The sequence below is a fragment of the Podarcis bocagei genome (genome assembly GCF_964188305.1).
Source record: "Podarcis bocagei genome assembly, chromosome: 10".
Classification (NCBI taxonomy): Eukaryota; Metazoa; Chordata; class Lepidosauria; order Squamata; family Lacertidae; genus Podarcis; species Podarcis bocagei.
The window spans coordinates 48,340,315-48,366,982 of NC_138135.1; the positions used below are offsets into that span (position 1 = coordinate 48,340,315).

The 26,668-nt window shown below is 38.2% G+C and overlaps 1 protein-coding gene across 5 annotated transcripts; it reads right to left on the reverse strand.

Annotated features, from left to right (window-relative positions):
- Positions 1-1,873: 1,873 nt before the first annotated feature.
- On the reverse strand, positions 1,874-26,619 carry CPSF6 (cleavage and polyadenylation specific factor 6). Of its 5 annotated transcripts, none has more exons than XM_081211667.1 (11): positions 26,464-26,619; positions 22,817-23,026; positions 22,168-22,271; positions 21,532-21,677; positions 20,924-21,097; positions 19,871-20,366; positions 17,817-17,909; positions 16,529-16,644; positions 15,227-15,380; positions 14,272-14,461; positions 1,874-4,422 (listed from the first exon to the last, which is right to left on the reverse strand). In XM_081211667.1, exons 1-10 carry the CDS (start codon positions 26,521-26,523, stop codon positions 14,275-14,277), a joined length of 1,740 nt encoding a protein of 579 aa, XP_081067793.1. In that variant the 5' UTR covers positions 26,524-26,619; the 3' UTR covers positions 1,874-4,422; positions 14,272-14,274. The 5 variants fall into 5 exon arrangements, with proteins under 5 accessions (XP_081067793.1, XP_081067791.1, XP_081067792.1 ...); XM_081211665.1 differs by having other exon boundaries at positions 14,272-14,464; XM_081211666.1 differs by having other exon boundaries at positions 1,874-4,456; positions 14,272-14,464.
- Positions 26,620-26,668: the final 49 nt, after the last annotated feature.

Genomic DNA, 26,668 nt, shown 5'->3' on the forward strand with positions numbered 1-26,668 from the left:
GAAAATGATGTTAGTATGTTCAAGTACTGAAGTGAGAAACTGTCCCTAATGTGGTGTCAGAAAACTCACCCATTTAATGCTACTTGTGTAAGATGAGATCACAGATGTGCCCAGATGTGCTTTAGTGCTAGATCCTCCTCCATTACAGCCAAATAGAATTTGGATGCTGAATAGGCTTTTGGATACAAGGGATGTCTCTAACACCAGTCATACTCAGAGAAGATTCATTGACATCAATGAACATTACTGATTTTTGGTCCATTAATTTGCAACGGGCCTACTCTTGAGTAGAGCTTTGGCTGGATACAACACAAAGTTTCTCAGCTGACAGAAACTAGATCACCAAAAGTTGACTAAACCTGGTTTTCAACTGGATATTGAGCCAAAAAGGCTTGAAAGCTAAGCTATTTAAATAGTACACAGTACATTATTATGGGCAGTGGCATTATTTTTGTTTCAAGTTAAAAGTTGACAACTACAGAGAGAGAGAGAGAGCAGCTTGAAATGAGATTCATGGATTCTAGGATATGTATGTGATTGCTCCTGTGTGTGTATAAAATTATAAGGAGCACTAAAGTCCAATATATAAAATACTCCTAACATGTTAAAGCATCTTGCTTGTTTCCTCCCTTCTAAAAATCAGGTTTTTAATAATTTTCTTATTTTCAAAAACTCCAGTCTATTCTACTAACATGTTTCTCAGATTACAATGGTGCCCCGCAAGACGAATGCCTCGCAAGACGGAAAACCCGCTAGACGAAAGGGTTTTCCGTTTTTGAGCAGCTTCGCAAGACGATTTTCCCTATGGGCTTGCTTTGCAGGACGAAAACGTCTTGCAGGTGTTCTGATTTTTTTCTGCTCTCCCCCTTTTTCTAAGCCGCTAATAGCCTTTTAGCCGCTAATCCGCTAAGCCTTTAATAGCCGCTAAGCCTTTAATAGCCGCTAAACCGCTAATAGCGCTAATCCGCTAAGAGGGTTGCTTCGCAAGACGAAAAAACCGCTAGACGAAGAGACTCAAGGAACGGATTAATTTCGTCTTGCGAGGCACCACTGTACTAAAAACTATGAATATTTCAAACATTAGAAAATTGTAAATTTTACAGAGGATGCTTAATCCTGTAACTTTTTAAAGCTGCATTTTAAGGCTATATGTTCTCTGCATCATTACATACCTACCACGTAAACAGTGTGACTAAGATCCTATATATAAAACTTGGAAAAGTTTGCTTAAACTGTACATGAGTGAAAAATGAAAGCTTGTCCAATATTTACATGGATTTTTTAACTGAAGTCAATCAATACACAGGACATTTAAAGCTTGCCTTTCATGTTATTGGAGAAAGCACTCAAATATACAACTAAATAGACAGTGAATAGTCAAAAGTTATTTTGGTTTGCAGTGCCAGTTGTAATTTCTAGTTAGTATCAGAAATAGTAACTTCTGCAACACTGCACAACATTGCAAACTTATATTACAATACCACTGTGGGCAGATGTCAGCACAACTATCCAGGAGGAGGCCACCAGTCAGATAATTTATTTTAAAATAGCCATTAATGCTATCATTTATCTATTAAAACCTATATACAGATTATTAAGTACTTCCTAAAGTTTATTTACATTTTCTTAACAGAAACAGATTTAATATAGCCACCAAAGCCCACTGCAGTAGCAACCAAGACACTACTCAGATTTTATTTTACTATCTGGTAGCTATTTACAATATTATTTCATCAGGAGCATTGTTTATCAGGCTGAAGATAAATGCACAAACTTCCTTCTAGAGATTATCACAAGTAAAATGCTTTCACTTTTTTTGTCTAAACATCTTTGGACTCCTTTTTAAAAAAATTACTGAGAAAACTGAGAAGAGTTCTTGAGAAAACAAGTTTTACTCACAAGACAACTACTATGACTCTTTACTACTTACACAAGTTAAATGTTCAGCCTACACATATCAAAAAGTTATTTCATGGTTTGATTTTTGGCAGCTCCATTGCCAGCAATGGAAATCGCTATAGGAGAAAATGTAAGACAATGAATACACAACAGTATCTCCGGGGTTCATACAGAAAGCTAAATTATGACTTTAAATTGTTTTAATTTTGGTTACTGAATATTTGAAATTACTACTCAAATAGCATTTGCACGCCTAACTTACCTGTTTTTCCCCCATCTTGAGCCATTTCCAGTACAATTTAATTCAGATTGTCTGCCCACATCCCAGCTAGTTAAAAGCAATGCTACATTGGATTTCTTAAGAGTTGGAACAACCACCCCAACATGGACATACAATAGCAAGGTACTGCAGCAACATCCAATTTCCTGATTATCTGGAGTTATCCATAGACAGAACTCACATTCATCCCTGCACAAAGCAAACAACCCAATGTATACATTATCAGGTTTTGTAGGACTAAAAATTCATGCAAATGAGAAATCCCTGATATTTTGCTTCACTTCACTTTGATTTCTGTGTATAATCAAACCCAGGAGTAAAATGAATTTAGGCGTTATTGTCAGATAAACAGTTGTGTAAAGCATTGTGGGTTCAAAATAATATTTCAAAGCAAGCCCAACATCTCACATAAGAAACGTGGCAAATTAGGAAATCTATTAACAAAGCATGAATGGACCATAAGAAAACTTTCAGCGTACAAAATGGCTAATAGTTAAAATAACCATCTACTCCAGTTATTAAACACAAGTCAAACAATATTGGCCAGGAAAGAGTAAATCAGCTGCATTGACCTGAGCTGTGCAAATGTCAGGCGGATTCTTTCAACTATATAAATTTTTAGTTGTATTGGGATACAGCCTTTGAGACGGTAACTTGAGTGCTTCTATGTTTAGTAAGACACAAACAGTGTGATTTTATACATGTCTCTAAGGTCTGACTGATACACTGTGTCTTTGTTATACAGTTAAAATATTTTATATGTACACCTAAATAAGGAAAGTGGGAATGTGACGAACGTTTGTAAACACATCTATTACACAAGTGCACTGGCTAGGAAGTTGGGATTGGTCACGGTTCTGTTAAGGGTATGCTTGATGGTAAACTTGAGTTTGATATTAAAACATGTTAAGTGGTCTTCATTTAATTTAATATCCAAGTATTCGTATACCACAAGTAATTTTACTGAGTATTACATGTCATAATGCTTCAAATATTTGATCAACAAACTTTTAAAACTATAATTGAAATAATTAGAAAGTAGGCAGGAACTAGCAAAATTTGGAAAAAGAAGTATTTTTAAAAGAAAACAGTCCACAATCAAGCAACATGTGCTAAACCTATGATTAAAATGTGCTCTCTTTAGTTTGTGGGGTGCATTAGATCACAAACTATTTGTTAGGGCAAATTATTACACTATTAGTTATACAAAGCATATGTATGCATTTTCTTTTTATGGACAGGAAATTTTGTTGCTCAAAAAGCTTGTTTGAAATCTTGATTATTATTTTTAAGGAGAAACATTTTCTTCAGTTCCTTAACTGGCATATATATCTAGGTACAGAATGACTAGTGCTCTAGAGGCAGGACACAGCATTAGCACAAAAAACTGTAAATTATTGCAGCATTATTTAAAAGTGGCCAATTGTATGCTTGAACAAAGTATTGAGTGTTGCATATTGCAACAGACAGGCTTCAGTAAACCAGAATTCAACTTCAGACTTCATATTCTTTAAAGAACGTTCAGTCTATTTGAATTATTACAGAATGTTAATCTACAGTTTTTACAGATTTGCGCACCTTTCAGCAAATTCACAAGCCATCTATGCAAAAAAGCTACAAATTAAAAAAAATGTAACCACTATTCTAGTATCAATATCAAGTGTTCGACAACTGCTAATCATTCAGCAAATACAACAAGTTGATGCATATGCAAAAAATATGCTATGTTTTGTTAGAGACATTGTTATAACACCATTAAATATTGCTGAACACAAGACGCTCCCTGAGGTGTAAACATCAAATAACTTGGAACAGCTTTACACATCAGCCCCATTAAACAGTTTATTACAACACTACATCTATTGTAATCAGATTGATGCTCTTTACAGACATTATCATTTGAACATTTAAACAAGAACTACTATAAAAACAAGCATTTACTAGACTTTTTTCAATTGCTTGCACATTTTAATTGTCAAATGTATATAACCAGTAATAAAGTTGCAAAAAGCTATACGTTTTAAATCACACAGGTTCCTTCAAATAAAACAGCTAAGCAACATAAAAAGGTAAGAGAGCTACTGGTTACCATGTATGCAGATTTGCCTTATTCAGATCTATTCCTGTTCATTTTATCCATGAATCTTTACAGGCTCTGTTCGATCACAAGAAGCAAACTGCTGGACAAGCCTCTTTCCGTGAAGTTAAGTTTCTTGTCTGGTGAGGTGTTCCTCTTCCTTCAGCTGTAATGTGTCAAAATTTGTGATGTAGATTTTGCTACGTCCCACAGCAAACAAAAAATGTTGGTTTAACTATACATACACCAATCGTGCACCAATTTCAGCATAATGGAAATGTAAATAATGAGACCGCTGCTACTGGCTCGAAAATAATCTAAACTACAGCTTTCAAGAAAGCAGTCCAAAGATTTACAGCAATGCAGAAAAAATTAATCATTGGCAGCATTCAGATGTCATACTAAATCATTAGTTCAGTATGACATGAAAGTGTCTAGGTAAGCCTTAGACATGCATTTCTCCACTGGGAATAATAGATCAGAAGAGTTCACTTCCACCTTTACTTAACCAGTTTTGCCATTTCACCCTAACACACTTAACTACAATTGTTTCAAAAAAGCCAATGGAAAACCATAATTTGTCAGTTTGGCTAGAATGGCAAAGTGTGCTAAGCAAAAGGGGAAACCTTTACATTTCCCCTTCTGAACGTGTGGTAGGGTTTGGGGGGGGGGGCGAGAGTGTGCATGGGCCTGAGGCTTGCCTAGATTTATTCACATCACACTGGTGTGGTTTAGTTTGGCACCCAAGTACAGCCATTGATAAATACAGAAAATGTTCCATTTTACAAAACTAGTAAAGAGGAACATTTCCTCTGCTCAAAAATAAGAAAAAACAAAGGATAATGCAGTAGCCAAATTGGTGTATTACATTAGTTTTAGCTGATTTGTAAGATCATAAATGAAGCTATGCAACAGCTAACTAGCACACAAAAAATGTAAGCCAGAACTTTATCACAAAAAAAAAATTGTTACAGTGATCTCACCCTTTTGTCCACATTCAGTATTGAATAACTAGTGGAAGCCAGAGAGGCAGCAAATAACAGATTCATATACGCAAATATAAATGTGAAAAAAACGAGGGAGATATGGTTTAGTTTGGTGCATGGCTGGAGGTAATGGGTGACTAGCTTTTACTTGGTTAGAATCTCCCTGAGGATGTTTATAGCCAACAGCCACATTAGTGATTGCCATTCTTTGGAATGTTTAGACCAGTTCAAATACTGTCACTCTTTTATAGCAAGAGATCTGTACAATTTCATCCTATAACTATTAGCGTCTTTCTGTGCTTTGGAAGAGACATTGATGAAGTTTTCATGGGATGCAAGCTACACTAAAATCAATGGCCAGGATCCAAAAAGCTATTTTAGGCAACCCCAAGGGCTTGTTTATACTTTTTAAAAAAAACCACTTTGAGCTGCAGATCTCATGCTATAACACAAACATTTTTGAAATCTCCCGGTTTCCAAAGAAACTTGCCCCACTGAACAGAGTGAAGGGATGGTGATGTGGGGGGCAGGAACCCAAGTTCAAAGCCACCTTTCAGAGTTCTTTGGATCCTGGCCAATGAGTTTAAAGGAAGCTCCACACTTTCTAAAATTGACATTACTGCTGCATATACTACCACCATTACTCTTAGGAAACAAAGTACAGTCATGCCTTGGTTTTTAAACAGAATGCGTTCCGTAAGTCCGTTCGACTTCTGAAATGTTTGGAAACCAAGGCGTGGCTTCCGATTGGCTGCAGGAGCATCCTGCAGCCAATCAGAAGTCGCGCCGGACATTCGGCTTCCGAGGCAAAGTTCACAAACTGGAACACCTACTTCCAGGTTTGCGATGTTTGAGTTCCAAGTTGTTTGTGAACTAAGCTGTTCAAAAACCAAGGTATGACTGTATGGATAACATACCTGCATCTCAGATTACCCATATCTGTGCATCAGGGTTTCTTTAGATGCAGGTTAATACATACATACTGGAAAGCAAGTAGTACCTACAGCAGTCATGCCTGCAGAGCCTTCCTTAAGAACATTATGCCAAAGATATGAGGAGGGGTAAACAGTTATGTATTAAAAACCATCGCGTTGAAGAATCAGAACTGCTTATATAAAAACCACAGTAAATAGATAATAGCTCGTATATGCACAAACATTACTCAGATAACTTTAAACATACATTTTCCATTCCCAACTTTATTTAGAAGCTAGCTCCACTAATTTCAATGGTGCTTACACCCAAGTAAGAGTGCAGCCTTAAACTCTACACACTCTTCCTCAGTAGTAAGCCATGCTGAACCCAATGGAACATACTTCCAGAAAGAAATGGGTTTAGGATAATGCAAAACTTTTAATAACTACAATGCAGTAAGTTATTTTTCAGTGGTTCACATCTACTTCCAAAAGCTTTTAAAATAGCTTAAAATCAAATTTGCAAAGAAGCACATCAATAAGTCATTTCAAATTCAGGCATATTAATATAGTCAGAACGCGTAGCAGTATGCAGCTGTCATAAGGTCACCCTTAGTAAAAACAAAACAAAACAATTTAGATTAGAAAACAAATTTATGATAATAATGAGAACTTCAGAAGTTTTCCTCTTCCCACATATTGTTTTTAATAAAGTCTAGGCTATATAACTAATCAATATGCAGGATTAAGATAATTTCTTTAGTTTCTCAAGTATTCAGTAATGACTAAGTATTCTGCTTTTTGACATCACCAAATCCTTAGTTCTTTTAAAGCTGCCTTTTAACAGTAAGGCAATATTGTTCTTTAGTAGCAGCCAACTGAAAAACAAGTTGCTAGTGAACTTCACTTTCAGAAGAGTGAAATGACAGCTGCAAAACTGCATATTAGGATTTCCCACTCTTGCAACAATCTTATATTCTGTTGGTATTAAGTGTCTTTACTGCTTCTAAAGGAATTCTGAACAGGAGAAAAGAATTTCATTGTTGTACCATAATGTGCTATGTGTCTGTAGCAGTTTTCATTTGAGACAGTAAATACATTTTTTAAATGACTGTCAATACAAGAAATTTTAGGTTTCATTATGTGGAAAGTATCTTAGGGATTATCATGAATTGATACACATTCTGTTCTTTTAAAGGATTTTAACATAAATAAGTTAGTGAAGACTCACTGAATTCCATTGCAGTAATCTATAATAGCTACACCCAAATGAATGGTATAATACAAAATAGGCTACAAGCACAAATTCTTTTTGCAGTGATTTAGGCAAGGAGTTAATAGCTTTACATGAATATTGCTATTCAGTGAAGTTGTTCTAATATGTAGGAAATTTGTAGGAAACCAGCCTCCTTTCTTCACAAAGTATAGTCCCTTATCTAAAATCAAATTATAAATTTGAATTATAGAACATTTTAATTTACATTTTAATTGGGTGAATGTGTTCACAGGGTAACTTTTTCTCTGCTGCGATATGCAGATAGAAGCTGTAAAAGCAATAACCTTTTTTGCTATTCAAAGGCATGTGCAATTAACATCACTAAACAGCAATAAAACCCTAGCTACTCCTTTGAGTACCCAAGCAATCATTATTACTAAATCACCTCAATGAAGATATAAAAATAAGCTTGGTTTAGGAACTGGAAGTAAGATCACATGCATCTCCTCACCCCTCCCAGCCAATTCCTTGTCTTACATCAATTCCCCCCCTCACTGTAATCTACGTTAGCAATGACCATTTGTAACACCAAACCTAGGTAAATGAATCATCCTTGTGCTCCAAAAGTCACCTGAGAACACTGATTAAATTAGGTTGTCAAAAATGAGTTGAAGAGTGTCCTCTGTACTGGCAACAATGTAGGCCTGTAGGCCAAATACAGAGAAGAGGCAGGGGAAAATTCATGCAAGGTGAAGGACACTGATGGCCCACACACAACCCCTAAACCTAGTTTATTTTTATATCTGCAGGAGAATGAATTTCCCTTTTACCTTATTCACTAAGTTCAAAGTCCATAGCTGTAAATCGAACTTCATACAAATGAGACTAACATTCATATTATAACTCAAGAACTTAGGCTTGTATCCAATGCTACACCAGCAGCGTTCTGCTGGCACAATGGAACTTCTACTTCTCCTCAACCCCCAATCTGCTCTGTGGGTCCCCTAACTCTCCAGATATGAGTTTGTGGGTGGGTGGGTATGGAGGGGACAAGTTAGAAAGAGAGACTTTGTTGTGTGACAGAAGTCCATTGCACCAGCAGAGCTGCAGCGCTGGACACAAATCTTATTTTTCAATCATACACTGATGCAACAACTTGAAATTGCAAGTCAATATTCTGTGACTCTTTAGGTTTGCACTTCTGTTTACAACAAGCTATTTTTCTGTCTTTCATATTTTGGCATCTCTCCCCCTGCAACTATTGTGCTTAATATGTGTATCAGTCTAACCTTAACACTCAACAGCATTTTAGGGGTGTGTGGGGAAATGCATTCAACCAATTCCCCAGGTGCTTAAGCTTTCATAAAACCATATCTTATTACTCAATTTATTAACTAGACACAGCAAAAAAATTATTAACTAGGCACAGTAAAAACTATCAATTTAGTGTGTTCCAAGTGAAAAACTCTGCTAATCTGCCTAATAAATTTGGATCACAGTTCTGAAGCTACTTCCACTTACTCTCGTAACAGGAATTTTGCAATTTGTAGCATTACAATACATTTAGTCAGAAATGCACATTATTTAAACCCTTAGTAGTGACAACCCAGTTCAATGCACAAAAATACCCTCATTAAGGGTTTGCTATAAAAGCCATTTTCCCTTTTGCACATGTCACAATTTAGTTATAGTCTACTTTATATATATATATGTTCACACTGAGGCATGACAAAGACTAGTATAACTCAGACTGCAACAAGTAAAATGGTGAATACACAAGTTTCTTTGTTAAAAAAAAACCACACAATTTGTTCTCAAACCACAATAAACAAGAGTTTCAGGCCAGGTCACTTCCCAAATAAGGTTTCCCAACAACTTCAATACCCTGCCATCACAAAAATTAAGCCACTTCAAACCAGAAAGGATTGAGGGTCTTCAATACAGCTTCTTGTACATCTACTGAACAAAGTAATTTGTACTAACTAACGATTATGAAAAACAGACAATGAGGAAACTGGATTTTCATGAAGCCCATAACACAAACTTAACAGCAAATTTTAACACGTTGGGGATTATGCACTATACCAGTAAGTACTTATTTATTTCACAATTAACACTAAAAATTTGTCAGAAATGGTAGATGGTTTTATCTGCATAATGAATTATTTACTGTGCAAATGCAATTTGTAACCTATAAGCTCCAAATAGCAGCAGTGCAATCAATACTGTAAATAAATGTGTTACAGCAAAAATGATGTTGAACCATATGGCCTCCTACAATGAGTTTCAAAAAACAATGTGAGTTTCAAATACAAATAGCAACATGTATTTTAGGAATGAAGATTTTTAAAACCAAGGAAAATATTATGGATTATAACAGGGAGAAAGAGAAACATAGCCCTTGCTGTTTTGTCACTTTGCAAATAAATCTTTCTAACCTTTTTAGAATAATCACTGCCTCTTTAAAAAGGGGTAGTAATACAGTGGTACTTCGGGTTAAGAACTTAATTCGTTCTGGAGGTCTGTATCGACTAGTCCAGCAGAGGTGCCCGTCTATATAAAAGTAGGACTTACTAGTCTCATGAACAGAAAGTAATTAACATCCTCATAATATTGTTGCATTCATTTGATACACAACATATAATTGCCCTACTTCAATGCCTTAATGTGTACAGAGTGTATGCACAGTGGAAAGTGGAACTGGAGTGGTGTGACCTTCACTGCTTGTTTTTGAGAGGCTGGGATCTCACAGATTTGACCTATGGGCTTAGATTTCATACCTGCATAATGTCCAATGAGTGGATGGAAGGCGGGCTCAGGAAGGGTAAACCATGTTCACAAACACTACATATTTTCAACACACATCACAGGGTGTGAACAGGAGCATTCACTCAATTACCTCTCATGAACACAGACTTGTAACAATATTTTTTTCAGTATTCTTACTACACATATAAAAGACAGCTTGTGAACACACTTAAAAAAGAACAACAAATCACTTTTTATACAAACTGGCCTCTTGGTTGGCACACTAAAACAACTCTTAGCATCTGAAGAGTTTTGCTTATGGTGGTTTGAGAACAGAATACAGAAAAGTGTTATGTCAAAAAAGGGGCTCAAACTCAACATACAGGTCAATCAACATTAGGGTGCTTCATTCTTTTTCAATTCCATACCAATCTACTTTGACTTTAAAAACTTTAATAACCACAAATTAACAAATAGTATGTAGCATTTAGACTTCTAAAAACTGACAGTTTAGCTGATGCATCATTTTATTCACATCAGAGCCTAAGATCAATCATTATGAATTCCCTACAGAAGAGCACTTGCTTAGGATAAAGCATGAGATCAGTAAGTACCTTATTGCATGTGATTATTTAGTTTTCATGTCTGAAGCAGTCCTAAGATTGTCACTGTTCTATCGCTACACATTCAACCTTTGCTTACGTTTGCTCTAAATATGACCCAACACAAACATGTTCATGATCTGCTTGTGGTTTGCACACATGTTGCCAAAATTTCTAGCAGATCAGTACAAGAAAATAGGTACATCTGAAAATATTCACAATTTTCTTGTACTTTTATATTGACATTATACAAAAGACGTAACAAAAAATGATAAGTTTCATGAACACGTTCAAAATAACCCAATAGCTAGAAATATGTTGTCAATTCACACATCATGAAGTATAAGCATATTAAAGGAAGAGAAACCCCACTATGGGATCGTTCAGTGCACCATTCAATAACCACCAAACAAGAAGGATGGAATGGTACATCTGATTTCAGAGACTCATCTCATCTCTATGAATTTACTAAGTGCGGGTGACAATGGATTGGATCCAAAATATTGTGAGGGAAAACAACATGCATTTGCACTGTTCCATGGACTTTCTTGCAAAAGAAGTAGTGCAAAACTTCACACAGTGCTCTGCCTCCATGTATGAGGGATTGTGATATAACATAAGAAACAGTAATAAAGAAAGAAGGCAGGCAGGAGAGCACTGAGCTCTAGGAGTTCTTCAGAGTGCTTGCACTAACGGAGAAGCTTCTCTAGATTTGGGCTCACTTCTCACAATCCTAAACAAACCCCTCTCTGTGCACAGGGAAGAGCATCAGATCCAACCCAATGTGACTGATCAAAATATCTGACTGTTCCACTACAGATTAAGTTTAGTGAATTGCTACAAATATTCAATAATAAATTCTACTTCGGGTTGGATTTGGAGAAATGTGTAAATAATGGGGCTGGTGGAAGATAACCTCTCCACCCTCTGCCACCCCCCACCCCAGGCTCCCCTGCCAGTTGTGGGATATTACGCAATGGAATAGGTTGCGGCGTGGGGGGCAGAGAGGAAAGAGGGAGCCCAGTAATCTGGGCAGAAGTAACCTTCATAAGCAAGAGCTCCCACTTACAAAGTCGTCTCTGCCTGTTTTTTGGACATTCCTTCTTTGGTCCCAGCTTGTCATGCTAGAACTCACCCCATTCAGTGATGACCCTTGACCCCTTCCCACAAGGGGTGGGGTGGAAGCTTCCACCAACTATGATACATGGACATTTCTCTGGATTCAACCCTTCATAAACTACCTTCACATCATTCACCAATTCAACAAATAATAGGGATAAAAGTTCTGTCATTCTGCTGCTGGAAGCACAGTATATCTACTTAAATCTTTAGTCACTAGAGAACACAAACAATAGTTCATAAGATTATAGCAATAAAGTGACTAGCTTGCACAACAGTGTCTAGTTTAAAAGGGGCATAGATGTGGGTAACAATCAAATTATGATTTGTAAATTCTCACCTTTACCCTTCCAATGTTATAAAAGTATAATCTTTAAGAAGTGTAATGGAATTTTAGATGAACATACAAATTGGAATGGAAAGTTGTATCTCTCACATAAGTAGTGAAAAATAAACCTTATAAGCTTAACTGTGTTTGTGTGTATCTATAAAAGTAAATTAAGCTAACTGTTCTATGGTCATCTCAGAATATGACTGTTTCCTCAACTTTCTTTATATTAATTTTGCACCATATAGCACAGATTGTACAAGTACAATAAGTACATGAAATTTAAAGCTTTGCCCAAAATAAACATCTACAAGAGAACACAGGTTTTACTTTACAGAAACAAAAGACCATTTTAAGGAACAGATTTTTTTTTTACAGTGATGTGATTAAAACACAACACTTCATTTAAATCCTATCTCCTTTTAGCAGACATTTAGCATCCCAATGTCTTTTCAAATCAAAATCAAATACTGCTTATTTTGTTATGGGACCAATTTGACTTATATCCATCTGTGTAGCATACAAGTACACAAACATGAAAATGTATCTATTCTAAAACAAAACCCAACACAGCTTTAGGGTTTTAACATTCCACGGTTCTTCAATCACCCTCACAATACCCTAAGTATTCATGCAAATTAATTCCTCCAGAGTTAAAAGATTGGGACATCAAATTTTATGCTTAGAAATTATGGTGTATACTGGTCTGTGACTGTGAAGTTAATTTCATATTTTTGGCACTGATTTCTAAACATGTAACACATTCTTTTGGTTTTAAGTGTCTGTAATAAGAACTCCCATCATCAAATTGAAGATTCCCATTGTTACCATATGTGCAATGTCATCACTGATTATAACCAAAGAAAATGTATTCTGTCTTAACAGTAACATCAAGAGTTAATGAGAAAAGCTTGGATGTGCTATAAATTGTGTAACTCAAAGGTTTATATAAAATAGTAATTTCAGCTTCATGCTAATTATAAAACTCAAAGGACACAAAATATTTTAGACCAATTATAAAACTTATTCTAAACTATTATGTTTTCCTTTTAAGTGACACCTAGGCCAGGACCCAAAGCTATACTTTAGAAGCCTAATGGAATGGGCAGGCCAGTGGGATTTTTGTTTTTCTTTTAAAAGCAAACCACCCATACCATAAAAAGGGCTTGCCATATCACATTAGGAGGCTACTGTAACAAGAAAGAAATTCAAAGCTACTCCCCCTTGGAAATGCATTAGTATTTTCCTTTGAATCTTGGTACTAGGCTTTCCAATAAAAAAAAATACAAAACAGCTAGAACTTCATTCAATATCTATTAATTTGAATATGCAACTGTATAACCTGCATTCTGGAAACTACAGTTAAGAGGAACAGGAAAACCTAGCGTAACAGCCACACACAAACCCATCAAATGTGGGTTTGATGTATATTGTGGGCAACTGAAAATGGGCTATGAGCCATGTGTTAAATAATCCATAAAGTTGAAATATACAGGAATTTAGGTACCGATTACACGATTTGTGTAATCTTATTTCCTCTTACTATGATTAATATAAAACAAAGGCCAAATGCTTGGATTAAAGCAATTTAAAATAGACTTGTGGGCTAACTATGTGATTCTGTTTCAAATAATACAGCACCTCATAGGATTATATACTAGACTCCACTATCAGTGCAATGTCACAACATGTTGCACTACAATAGTGGCGGCAATTTACCCCGGTCACTAGTGCCATCAAAAACCTTCCCAGTAGCCACCTTTGGCATGTTGTTACCATGCAAAGATATATGTAGGCAAGACCACTGTGCTAAATGACACCCCAAAGCCTGAAAGAAAGTTCATGTAAATTTGAACTGCTAAATTTAATGAGCACCAGGCTGCCATTAAAACAGCAAAATCACACAAACACATTTCACACACCAGAAGGTATTTCTTCAGTTAGCAAAGGGAGGGAGATAGAAGAGAAATGACAAGATATTAACACTTACCTGAATATAACATCAACATCAGGAAAGTGTTCAATATAACATACCATAAACCTTTATTCTATAAAACTGTAAAAAGTTTTTAAAAGCCTCATTAAGAGAGGAATATACCTACCTCTTAACGATGACGATACTCTCGTTCTCTATCGCGCTCTCTGTCGCGGTCTCTATCGCGATCACGATGTCTCTCACGTTCACGGCTTCTTTCCCGGTAATAATCATCATGACGATCTCTGCTACGAGATTTGTGGCGCCGGCTCTTCTCTCTTGATCTGCTGTGGTCTCTCTCTCTTGATCGCTCACGTCTTCTAAAAGGAATTACTTCATTAATTCTCTCAAATTGCAACATTTTGCTGCAATAAACACAACACACTGAATTTGTTTGCTTCCTTTGGTATGAAGAACCTTGTCTCGATACAAAGAAACTGTTTAGATGAACTTTGGCAATTAGGTTCACTGTGATATTATCATCAAGTAATAGTTCTGCTGCTAATGTGGTTTATATGATTTCATGACTTTTATTCTATTTTTGTCTTTTAAATCTCGAAGCTATGTTAGGAGCCTTTGCAAAGCCAAAAGGCAGGACAGGAAATTCCTTTAATGATAGTGTGGTACAGGTGTTTAGAATTGAAATTTATTCCATTCCAAGTCCAGCTGATGTTCAAGATAATGGAATTTCTATGCTTTTCCTACTCTTAACTTTCCTACCAGCTATTGTAATTTGAGTCCCTCATTGATAAAAGTCACTTTAAGAACTTACAATGGTTTTTTCAACAGTTTAATTAGGTTTTAAGATACTGTGAAGTTGTTCAACCGTGGTTTCATTAGACACTAACCTTCCAATTACATCTGCATTTTCCTAACCATGAAATTAAGCTTTACAAAAACTAGAGCTACATCAAGTTAATTATTTTAAGTGATATCCAAGTCACACACTGAATAGACCCACTAAAATCCATAGACTTAAGTACATTGCATGACTTAAATAGGTCCGTTCCCTAATATAACCCCACAACTCTTATCTGGAACTTTATTCAAAACTTTCCCCCATTTTTATACAAAAGGTTTACCTTGACCCAGAACCATAAGACTTGGACTCAATTCCATGGAGGCAATCTTGCAGAGAGCTAATAAGTACTTTGCAACGATCATCAGCAGATACTTTGGACTGTTTAATTAATGAAATTGCAGTCACCAAGGTTTCTATAGCACTTCCATACTCCGCTGAAAATTGATAAAACAATGTGAATGAACTGTTTAATTAATCCTTAACATCAGAATATCCCTTCCCATTGTCCAGCCTTCTTCAACTGTTCAAACATAGATTGTTCAACTTCATACTGACCTGGTCCGCACATTACAATAAGCCACAGTTTAAAAATAAACTACGGCTTAATGTGAATGAGTAGTGTGTGAGTTCGTGCCATTCAAAAGTTCCCATGACACCCTTCCCCTACTTCCCCGCCACAGACAAAACAAACTAGACTCTTTTGACTTGTCACATTGCCCAAACTTGGGCTCATGATTTGCTTCTCTCTGAATGAACCACAAGCAACATGACAAGCCAAACACTTGCTTGTTTCATCTGTGGTGGTGTAGTAGCAAAAGTGGAAAAGAGGAATGCCACAGGAACTTTTGAGCAGCGTGTACCAGCATGCTGCTTGTTCATATTAAACCAGTTTCAAACGATGGTTTAATGTGATGGGTGAGCTAGACTACTATAGCAGGAGGCTAATATGATGAAATAGTCCTCCATACAGTATGTGACCATCTACATTAGAAAAAATAGAATGGAAAAGTGTTCTTGCTCTAGCATTTTCATGATATACTACTTTTCTCTGTGTACTTCGCTTTTTTGTAGGGGAGAATTCAATTATGCAGGCCCCACATTCAGTCAGAAGTGGTATAAACCACACATTTACTGCTGTTTGAAGGATCTAGGCACATGCTCTATATTAGACCTTTCCAATTCCAAAAGGAAGTGCTCAGGTGGCATTCATAATTAAAGTTACAATAATGTCAATAATCAGCAAAAGAGAGCAAAGCTACAAAGCAGCTATAGAAAAATAGCCCATAAAGCTAAGAAAAGTATTATTTTAAGCAACAGATAGCTAAAAGTGTGCTGAAAGGGTAATCTTTTAGCTGATGGCAGAACACTAAGATAAGAGAGAGCAATTAACGTCCAATGGCAGTGAATTCACTTTCTGGGTGCCACAACAGAAAAAGGCCCGTCATGTGCTTCCAACACCTGTATTTTAGAAAGTGGAAACACACAGAAGGGCCTCATCAGATTATTTTAGTGGATAGGCATATGTATGTATGCAGACAGTCCTAGATATCACATCAGACAATCATGAAGAAAATATACGGACCAGCACTTGCATCTGATACAGCTCTTGAAATGGCACTGCTAGAGATAGCTCTGTTTCTATTCATGATTTCTTCAAATTCTGCTTCACTTAAAGGCGTCCTTGCAGCATCTATTTCTCTGCAAACACACACAAGTTCAAAACATTTACCTCCAGCGAGTTAGGGAAGTACAACTGTTTTAACAATTCTAGTATGCAATTTTAAGCAAAACAACAAATCAGAGGAAGCTTTTTCTAAACCAAGATATTTACAATGCAAAACCTGCAGGCTAGAGAGAAAAAGTACACTACCACAGCAGCAGCAACTCTGTTATTAGTGTGCAATGTCAGATAATCTACTTATGTTCTGCTTTCCATCTTCAGAAAGCTCCAACAGATAGTTACAAATCTGTCAAGCATGTATATGTATCACTGAGGCAGAGAGATCTGTAGCCTGCTGAAATCAGTAAATGAGTCTTTCAAAGAGTTCTGTCCTCAACATATACTCTAATCTGTCATAGTGAACATAATGAATAAATGTTGCCAAGCATTAAGAATGCTCTGTTCTCTAAAGATATTCATGCTTTTAACATAAGCATAATGTGCCAGTAGTTAACTATTTACTTAACTGAAGTTAGTGACAGAAATATACTTATTCTGCTTATGCCCCCTTGAGCTCTGCAACATCTGCCAGTCTCTGCTTTAAACAGAACATCTGGAGAATGACAACAAGACTAGAGAAGGCCTTTCTCCTCCTACAGGCACCTCTACTATGCCTCAGGATGTACCACCCAACTTCCTCCTCCAGTTTCTTTGTGGCACACACTAATCTAGATAATGTAATATATTTGACTGAAGCTAGAAAGGAAGTCATGCCTTAGGATGAGATTTTAATCCTTGCTGGTGGTAACCAGTTGCTGTTCACCTGCTGATGGAAGACATCTGCCAGATGAATGGGAAGGAAATTAATTATCAGCCAGTCTTCAATTCCCCAACCCTCTGGAGCAGATGGGGAGGCAGCAGCTCTAAGGAGTGAGGAGGAATTGGCAAAAGTTGCCTCTCTTCCTGTTCTGCTGATGGATACCTCCGATCAGCAGGGGAACACCAACTGGACTATGTTCTCCATATTCCTTCCAGCACTATAAAATTATATGGCTTTATGTGCTTTTAAGAAATTTTTTCTTGCGAGTGTTAGTTCTTTTGGTAGAAAGAAAATGCAGAATGATAAGCAATGCTATCCTCTTAAGAGCAAGAAGTGGATCAAGATCCTATAGCTGATTTAGCATAAGAGGAAATGTCTAAAAATTCATACCTCCCTGCGTTTTGAGTATTATTTTTCGTTTGTCTCCAATACAATGGCATATGTAATTGTTCTCTTATGGGCATGTTATTTCCAGTGAAACGCCTATGATATATAATTGACAATTTAAATATAGTTATGGACTGTAGTTGAGATCATCATGAAAATATTGGACATTATGTGCAGAGATTCTACTTCTGCTTTCAACCCCCTCAGCCCTCCCTTGTTTATTAGAGTATTATCTTGACATACAAAATATTAAAAAGCTTGTTTTATAAACTATGGGTTCTCAGCATAGTCTTCCAAGTTATTATGCCAAATGCTCTAAATTTCTAAAAAGCTGAATGATAACATTTTAAATTTTAGACAGTAATTCCATGAACCAATTAACAAAGCTAGAAACAATGTTCTCAAGTAAAAGACGAGGAAGGTTATTTGACAAAAAAATTATCCCAACAAAGCCTCTGTTATATGCCACAACATGCAAGTAGATTCTTATATATCACAATCTATAAACGTCTAAAAATGTGGTATAACATGAACATAAGACAAACAGCAGCAAAGGAAAATTAGCAGCAAAGGGTAAGCCAACAGGAGTTTATTATGTAAGTCTGGAAAAGAAAAGGTGGATGTAGACAACTGATACAGCAGCTGACATAAGGTCATCATGGGATTTCTAAGCATTTCACCCATAATGATAACTCGCAAGTTGAGTGAAGACACAGAATTTAACTATCTCCTGAATAAAACTTGATCAACAATCGGGGTTCCTCTTTCAGTTAAAAAACAACTCAATGATTCCTCATATTGTCTGCTATCTGATATGGTTGTCTGAATCCATCAGAGTAGTCATACAAAGATTACTCTAGGTCACTGGAGTTGCAAGGAAGATGTAGGATAAGCAGAAAGTAAAGCAGGACATCTCAAGCTGACGCACAGAGTGTTTTCTTATTAGAGACCAAATTTGTTCATTTAAAAGAACATACATTTATATTAATCTTTACTGTGATTTATTTTAAAGGAACTAAATTGCAACTTTCAGCTGGTGAAGAAAACTTAAGTAGCTGAACATTAAAAAGTTAATTATACACACACACACACAGACAGACACAGACACACACACACACACAGGTATGGGGAGCTTACAAATGTAGCATTTGTTTAAAGACATAAAAGAAGCCACCAATGAAAACAAAATAAAACAAATACTGTACATAGCTGATGGAAATGAGGACGGTCTAAGTACTGTTTTTAACACTCTGGTTCTCAAACTGTGCAGTCACCCACACCCCTTGGGAGTTCACAAAACACCTGAAGGGGAGAACATAGGATTTGATCTGAAGCCTCCTTTCCTTTGTCAGTCAAGATATTGGTAGGTTAAATATTCTTTAGCAAAGGATACATTCTGCCATGGATTTGTGGGCATGATTTGGCAAAAGCTGCTGCTATGTTCCAATGATGCTTTCTTGGGGTGTAGCTTTAGGATGTACAATCATATAGTCGTATCTTGGAAGCTGAACAGAATCCGTTCAACTTCCAAAATGTTCAGAAACCAAAGTGCAGCTTCTGATTGGCTGCAGGAAGCTCCTGCAGCCAATTGGAAGCCACAGAAGGCCTGTTGGATGTTCAGGTTCCAAAGAATGTTCACAAACTGGAACACTCACTTCCGGGTTTGTGGCGTTTGGGAGCCAAAATGTCTGAGTACCAAGGCGTTTGGGATCCAAGGTACGACTGTATATTGTTCTATTTTGTTTCCTAACGCCTGGGTTGGATCAGTTCTCCACTTCACAGATCTCTGCACACAGCAGCAAGCTATGTACACTGCAGCAATCAATCATCTCTATACGGTCTGTTGTGGAACTGATGGTTTTTGGGACCCTAGAAAGCATGCATTCATAAGAGGGGAGCCAAGCTCAAAACGTTTTAAGAAACACTGGTTTAATGTTATCCCCACATTTGAGAAACACTTTTCTGATGTAACCTTACTTCCTTGAAGGAAATCAAGCCTCCTTATTAAGACTCTTTAAAGAGGAATAAAGATGCTATCAATGAGGAAAGGAACTCACCTGCCTGGTGGACCATAATCACCTCTGTCATAAGGTGGAGGCCGGCCATATGGGTCTGAAGGTGGTGGACCACGGCTGTCTGATGTAGGTATGCCACTGTTGGCTGGCGGGGGGAAGAAAGCTGGATTCACGTGTGGAGCTGGTGGGGGAGCACCTGGTGGAGGCCCAGGTAAGTGAGGAGGAGGAGCCAATGTCAGGGGTGGCCCTAGCGGACCAGGTGGACGAGGGGGGAAAGGACCTGGAGGTGGAGGAGGGCCCTGTTGTGGGGGTGGAGGACCTGGTGGAGGACCATAGCCTGGAACTGGAGGTGGAGGGCCAGGGGGAAGTGGGCCCAGTGGAGGTTGACCAAAGGGTTGCCCTGGAAACAGAACTGGAGGAGGGGGACGGTCACCACGATTAGGGGGACCCGTTAGTGGAGGAGGTAGAACCTGGCCAGGTGGAGGAGGACCTGGAGGGCCGGGAGGACCTAGGGGTGGACGTGGAGGTGTCTGTCCAGCTAAATGGGAAGGAAGAAAGAAAGAATAATGCCTTCTACTACTTCTAGCAAAACCTTCTCCAAATTTACAGAAACATTTGTAAGGAGCATTGAGAAAGCTTACTGACATATGGATATGAATATTAAATATAACAAGAATCCACATGTTAACAAATAATCTGGCAATTCTCATGGTGGAAAGATAAGAGGTGTCATCTACCACAGCTACCTGCATTCCACAACACGCCAATGCTAAAAACTACCATAGGTTTCTAATGTTTTACAATAAAGCTTATAACTTTTGAGTATAGACTTAGAGGAGAGAGGGACTAATGAAAATGTCCAATATTGCAGCAACAATTATCAACAGAACCAACACTATACACTCGTGGTTCTGTTTTATTATAGTGATTTTTTATACTGTGTGTGTTTTAACTTGTTTTTTTTATTCAGTATAGAATGTATGTCAATATAAAATAATCCTACTGTCCAGAAACAAAGTGCAATAACTGGCAAGTCAGATTTCAGTATCTTCAACTATACATAAAGGCAGCAATGTATAATGCAAAACATTTTACCTGGAAAAGGTGGTGGGGGTCCTCCTGGTCCAGCTGGTCCAGGAAATCTATCTCCTCCTGGAAGGGCGCCTGGAAAACGACCCCTCCCTCTGTTACTTGGTGGAAATGTTGCCCGTGAACTGCCTCCAGGAGGACCAGCTTTGCCTTCACCAGACATCTGGCCTGACTGTGTAGCTGAAAGAAGAAAACAAAAGTGTTCAATATACAACACTTGGCTTATTTTTATGCTGTTCTTAAATTTTATTATATTTATGCTTTCGTTTGCTAGTTTGAATAGGTCCAGGATTCACCAGTTACATGATGCTTTATCAATGTGATGTTTCAAATGTATAGGAACTCAAATTAGCTGGCATCATTCATGTTTTTATCACCAAAAAAATAAGTAGTACTAGAGAAAGTAAGATCCATGTCTTTCTACAATATTCTTTAAAAGTCTACAGAACCTATAGTTTGAGCAGTGTTATTTCATTTCAGTAAACCAGGCCTTAGTCAGCAGATTCTCAGCACTTAATAACCAAATACAAACATATCCACAATTGCAAAATGGTAATTTTTTGTCCAAAACATGCTCTTTCACTTCACTATGAGTAGCTGGGAGCAACACTTACTTTTTCTGGACTGCAGCTCAAATTGACTCAGAAACTGCTTATTACAAGGAGTAACAACAGGATTTTGACCATGCAATTCTCGTTTAGGCAACAGATCCATTAGTTTTTTGGAAGATGCCTCAGATCCCACACCTACAAGAGCAAACCTGAAAAGAAATAGATGGGGGAATTATGTATGGTGGTGATGGGGCCCTGAGAAAGTGTCACTCAACTTAAATGTTTTACAATAATTTTAGAAGGAAGACTTAAGAGTCAGTTTTTTATTCAAGAATTACCTAATTCCCCCACCCCCATATAAGCAAACTGTAATAGGCTACCATACATTTCCTAATAATTTACTATTAGCAAGACACCCCAAACCTTCTAGCAGACCAGCTTTCATTTTTGTCTCTTAAGCCTGCTTTCATGCCATACTCAGAACCAGTTGCTTCGCCAATTCCTTTTCTTGACCAACACAGTCTCAGCTTCCTTTATGGTCTGTCCAGTTAAACTCACTACTCCTCCCTTAAATCTTGTTTTAGTCCTGTCCCATCTTCTTAAGCTACATTCTCTCAAGCAAAAAAACAGTCGCCTGTGCAGCCTGTCAAACTGTAGAACAGAAATGGGAATGATGTTGAATTTAAACAAAATTCTTACCCCTTAGATTGGCCATTAGCTCGGTTTTCAAAAAATTTTATCTCCAAAATATCATTTACACCAAGTGAATGAACTGCTTCAGTTAAATCTTCATCTGTGGTCCACTGGAAAATATTTGTAATTGAAATCTCATTTCTGAACATAATAGCAAAAACAAAATAGAAGCAAAGCCACATCCAAAAAACCATTCATTATCACTTTTCCACTGCACCATTCAAGGGAACAGATAATACAGCAGACGCTATTTGCATCTGATGCATACGATATAAAAGCTTTTTTTAAGCTAAGTTGGTTTGACTTTTTGTTTTCTAAAGTTATTGGAAAGATTCCTAATGCTCAGTGATATAATTCAGCAAATTATGTTTAAAATAAGCAAAGAATTTTCTAATTTACATAGACTTTAAGAAGCAATGATTACAAACTCAAAAGTCCACTTTACAGTCATTACCTATAGCAAAAGAGGAAGGGTCACAGCTCAGTGGTAGACAATATGCATGCAAAACTTTCAGGTAGGACTAGGAAACATGTCTGTCTGAAGCCTCTGAGGGCTGCACCTAGTCCAGACGATAGTGAACTAGATAGGTCAATGGTCTGAGTTAATGCAGTTTCTTACAATTCCTATTGCAGCAATAACTAGTGGAACACTTACCCAAGTAAGATTCCCAATGTACAATGCAATTCTCTTTCCTGTATACGTGTAGACAACATTTGGTGCTGATCCTTTGCCTACATCATCTCCAACAGATGGTGGGAGAGAGTCCATATAATCACGATCCTCTGGAGCATCGCCGTTATTGGCAGATGGAGAGATGACGTCGTCATACAGATCTATTTGATCATGCCCACCATACTCAGCCTCCTAGAAGACAAAGGTCATTGAATGTCATACTTTTAGTTCATTTTTTCTGGAGGCTTGAATAGAACTTTATTTATTTATTTATTTATTTATTTATTTATTTATTTAATGGTATTTATATACCATACCTTCATAATATTTATTCCAGAGTAGTATATATTACATTTTTTAAAAAAAGTAAAATATTCAACAATCAAAAATACCAATTAAGAAATAATACAAGTAAAATATTAATTAACAAAGAGTGAAAACTTCATTTCCAGTGTTTAAAAAACATAGCACCTTGAAGCTAGAGGTAACTGAAGTCAACAAAACAGTACTACACCAAAAGAATTAAATCTATTAATCCAATGAATCTCCTACTCATTGCAATAACCAAGATAGCCTAATAGAATTGCTCAAAAAATTACACAGAATTCTAGAGTTTATAGTTCATTACACATGTCAAAGAGGCCATTGCATTAAAAGGTGTTAATTACTAAAGCACCACTGTTGTCTTTTATTCATTTTTCACAGGCTCAATGTGGCTTACACCAATTTCATCAAAAATCTTTCTCTGGCCTCCAGAGGGCTCAATCTGAGAAACTTGTATCTAAGAGCCCAACTACACAGGATGATTTTTCCCTAAGTTTTCGGGGTTTTTACAAAGTAGCCAAAAGTAGCTTTAAACTTTGGTAGAAGACTTGAAGGGGTCATCCTCTGCCAATGGCTTGCTAACTCAGCGGAAAAGTACAGTGGACCCATTTTTTCTCCCAAATATATGAGGAAACAGCACGCACGCACCCATCTACACCCACGCACACACACCCTCCTCTTTCCATTATTGTCATGACTACTTTCTAATTTTTGGTGAACTGCAGTTTGCTAAGTGTGATGAGACAGATAACAAAGAGACCTATTATGTCTGCAATAGTGTAAATGAGAGGTGTAGATGCTGCAACAGATGCAAATGTGTGCAGTGAACTTCAAAAACAATGTTCAATTTGCATTTCAATTTAGACAGCCAGATTACCTGATGATGACACATGAATACAGTATAGCATCTCACTGAGCAACAAATACACATACACCTCCTGCACAGATTTTTTTGGGGGTGGGGGAACAATTTATATGTACTTCCACATTACCATATGTCCATAAAGAAAGCTATGTGACCCTTTCTTTACAGAATTAAAAACAGTGAGACCACAAAGTTGAGCTTTCTATGTGATGGCGCCTACATCATGAAATGCTTTCCACACAATTTTTTTTGCTCGTCTCTCCTTGCTATGGTCTTCTGCCACCAAGTAAAACTGGCTTTTTCAAAGTTCATTTCTTGGTGCCTGGACGGATTAATTTTCAACTACTATATTGCTTTTAGTTAGCCAATGAAGTTTTAGCTGGCTGAGTTTGTACAGTTTTATTAATATTTTATGCATAATAGTTATTCTGATTTAAATTGTGTACAACTTCAAGTGATTGACAGCACAGAATGTATTACCAAATTAAAAACAGAGAAATAGAATTGCAGTACTATACACTTCTAGAACTTCTAAAAGGGTGTTTCGTCTCCTCACATATAAACAGGTGTCATAAGTTTATAAATTTTAAGAAGAAGCAAAGCTATGTCCCCTCCAGCACATCATTTTTACATTTACTAAAGCGTTCCAGGAGTTTGAGAGCCAAGGTCAGGTATGAGGATCCAGAAGCCTTCACAAGTATTAGAAACTCCCCAATTCAGACATTTGCCCTCCAATTCACAAAGGACTTTAACCTGTGTACTGATGACACACTGGAGGAATCAGACTTTTCAGTGTCCTCTTGCTTCTCCTCACATTTGCTTCTACCTGAGGAGTCTGAACCCATAAGTAAGGCCAAGGACTCCAATCCAATGGAGTATGTCAGTTCCACAAGCTCAGAACACTAGTTCACCTACACTCCCTTCAGGTCGTCAGTACATATAGAAGGAGGGGGAAAGAACAGGTGCACTTGCTCTATGACCCACCACCTGGGTTGTATGTTTCCATCACCAACTCCATGAGTTGGATGGTGATTGACTGATGCAGGGAGCCTCCTGTCCCCACAGAGGCTTCTTGCACATTTTAGAACTCTGGATTTTCCAGGGTTCTAAATAACACAGGAATCCTCAAGGAGGACAGGGGGCTCCCCACTTTGAACAGAGCAACTGGAATGCAAATAGGGGGCAGACCTAGCATATTCATCCATGTAGTGCCCCTCCCTTTACTAAACACAACTACAATACCTGTAATAACACGAAAAGATCAGCCTTTGAATGCAGATACTCAAGTTACTTTTCCCCTTTAGTACAATTAGTTTCACCAGTTAACCTTTTAAATCCATCGCCACCAGAAACGAAAACTAAAGAGAGTTTGAAATATGGGAGAAAACAAAGAATATGCCTTTAAAAGAAGGCACAAGAACTACTCCAAAAGAAATAGCATAGAAATGAATTCTAGGAGCACTTCCTTGCTCAATGTGAGTCTTTTCAAAATCTCCACAATACTCTTTTGAGACTACATAAGAGAATAAGGACAAAAATGGGTGAACAGATGACAACGCAGAACGGTAGAAGCTAAACCAAACCTTCCAGCATCAAATAGCATACTCAGTGAACTGGATGCTTCTCTACACTGATTGACAAAACAGTTACGGGACAGAAACAATTCTCTACTTTTTTGTCTTGCTGCCCCATTACTCATATAGACTTCACAGGAATAAAAGCCTCTGCCATTTTCTAAGCTTGTAAAAAACATACCCATATAGCCTTCAACAACCTGTGCAAACCGAGCTATTAAATGTTGAAAACGCAATGTCTGCCGTCTCGTCACGCGTGTTGATCAGGAAACGGAAAAGAGGCGCGAAGGGAGGCTGTGCTGCGAAGCACCTTTCGAGGGAAATGCTTCTCCTCTCCCTCGGCGCCCTGGACTTCTCGTAAGCCTCGTCTCCGGCGCAGCCTTCCCGAAGGAGGCTAAACATCTTGTCACGCCTCCCCGTCGCAGCCTCCTCCTGGGGGAAGCGGCTGCTGCCTGTGTCGGAGCCGCTGGGCTCCAGGCTCCCCCTCCTCCTCCTCCTCCCGAGGGGGGAAAGTGGGCAACAACCACTTTCGTCTCCGGGCTCATTGTTTACCAGCGCCTGAGGCCTCGCAGGGGAGGGAGAGGAGGCGGCGGCGGCGCACTCAAAGCTAGGCCGCGCCCCCTCCCTCGGCCCTTCTCTTCTTCCACACGAGCTCCCCCCCCCCCCCAACGCGCGCGCCAGGCGGGAAAGCGGCAGAGGCCTCTCGGCGAGCGCCGCAGACAACAATGGCGGCGGCTTCCCTCCGCTGGGCCGAGGCCTGCAGCGAGCGCAGCCAGTCAGAGCCTCCCTCTCTCTCTCCCTCCCTCCCTCACAGCCCAGCCAGGCCTCCCCGCCGGCCTCCCCCTCGGCCCCCGGAGCTTCTCTACCTGGTTGAATTCCTCTCCCACATCGGCGTAGATATCTATGTGGTCCACGCCGTCCGCCATATTCCGCCTCCTCCTCCTCCCCGCCTCCCCGCCGCGGCCGAAAGCCCCGCCCGGCTCTACAGCTGCCGCAGCCTGCCGCCGCCGCCACAGAGGAGGGGGCTTAGCGCAGGGAGCGACGTGAGGCGTCACTTCCGGACGCGAACCC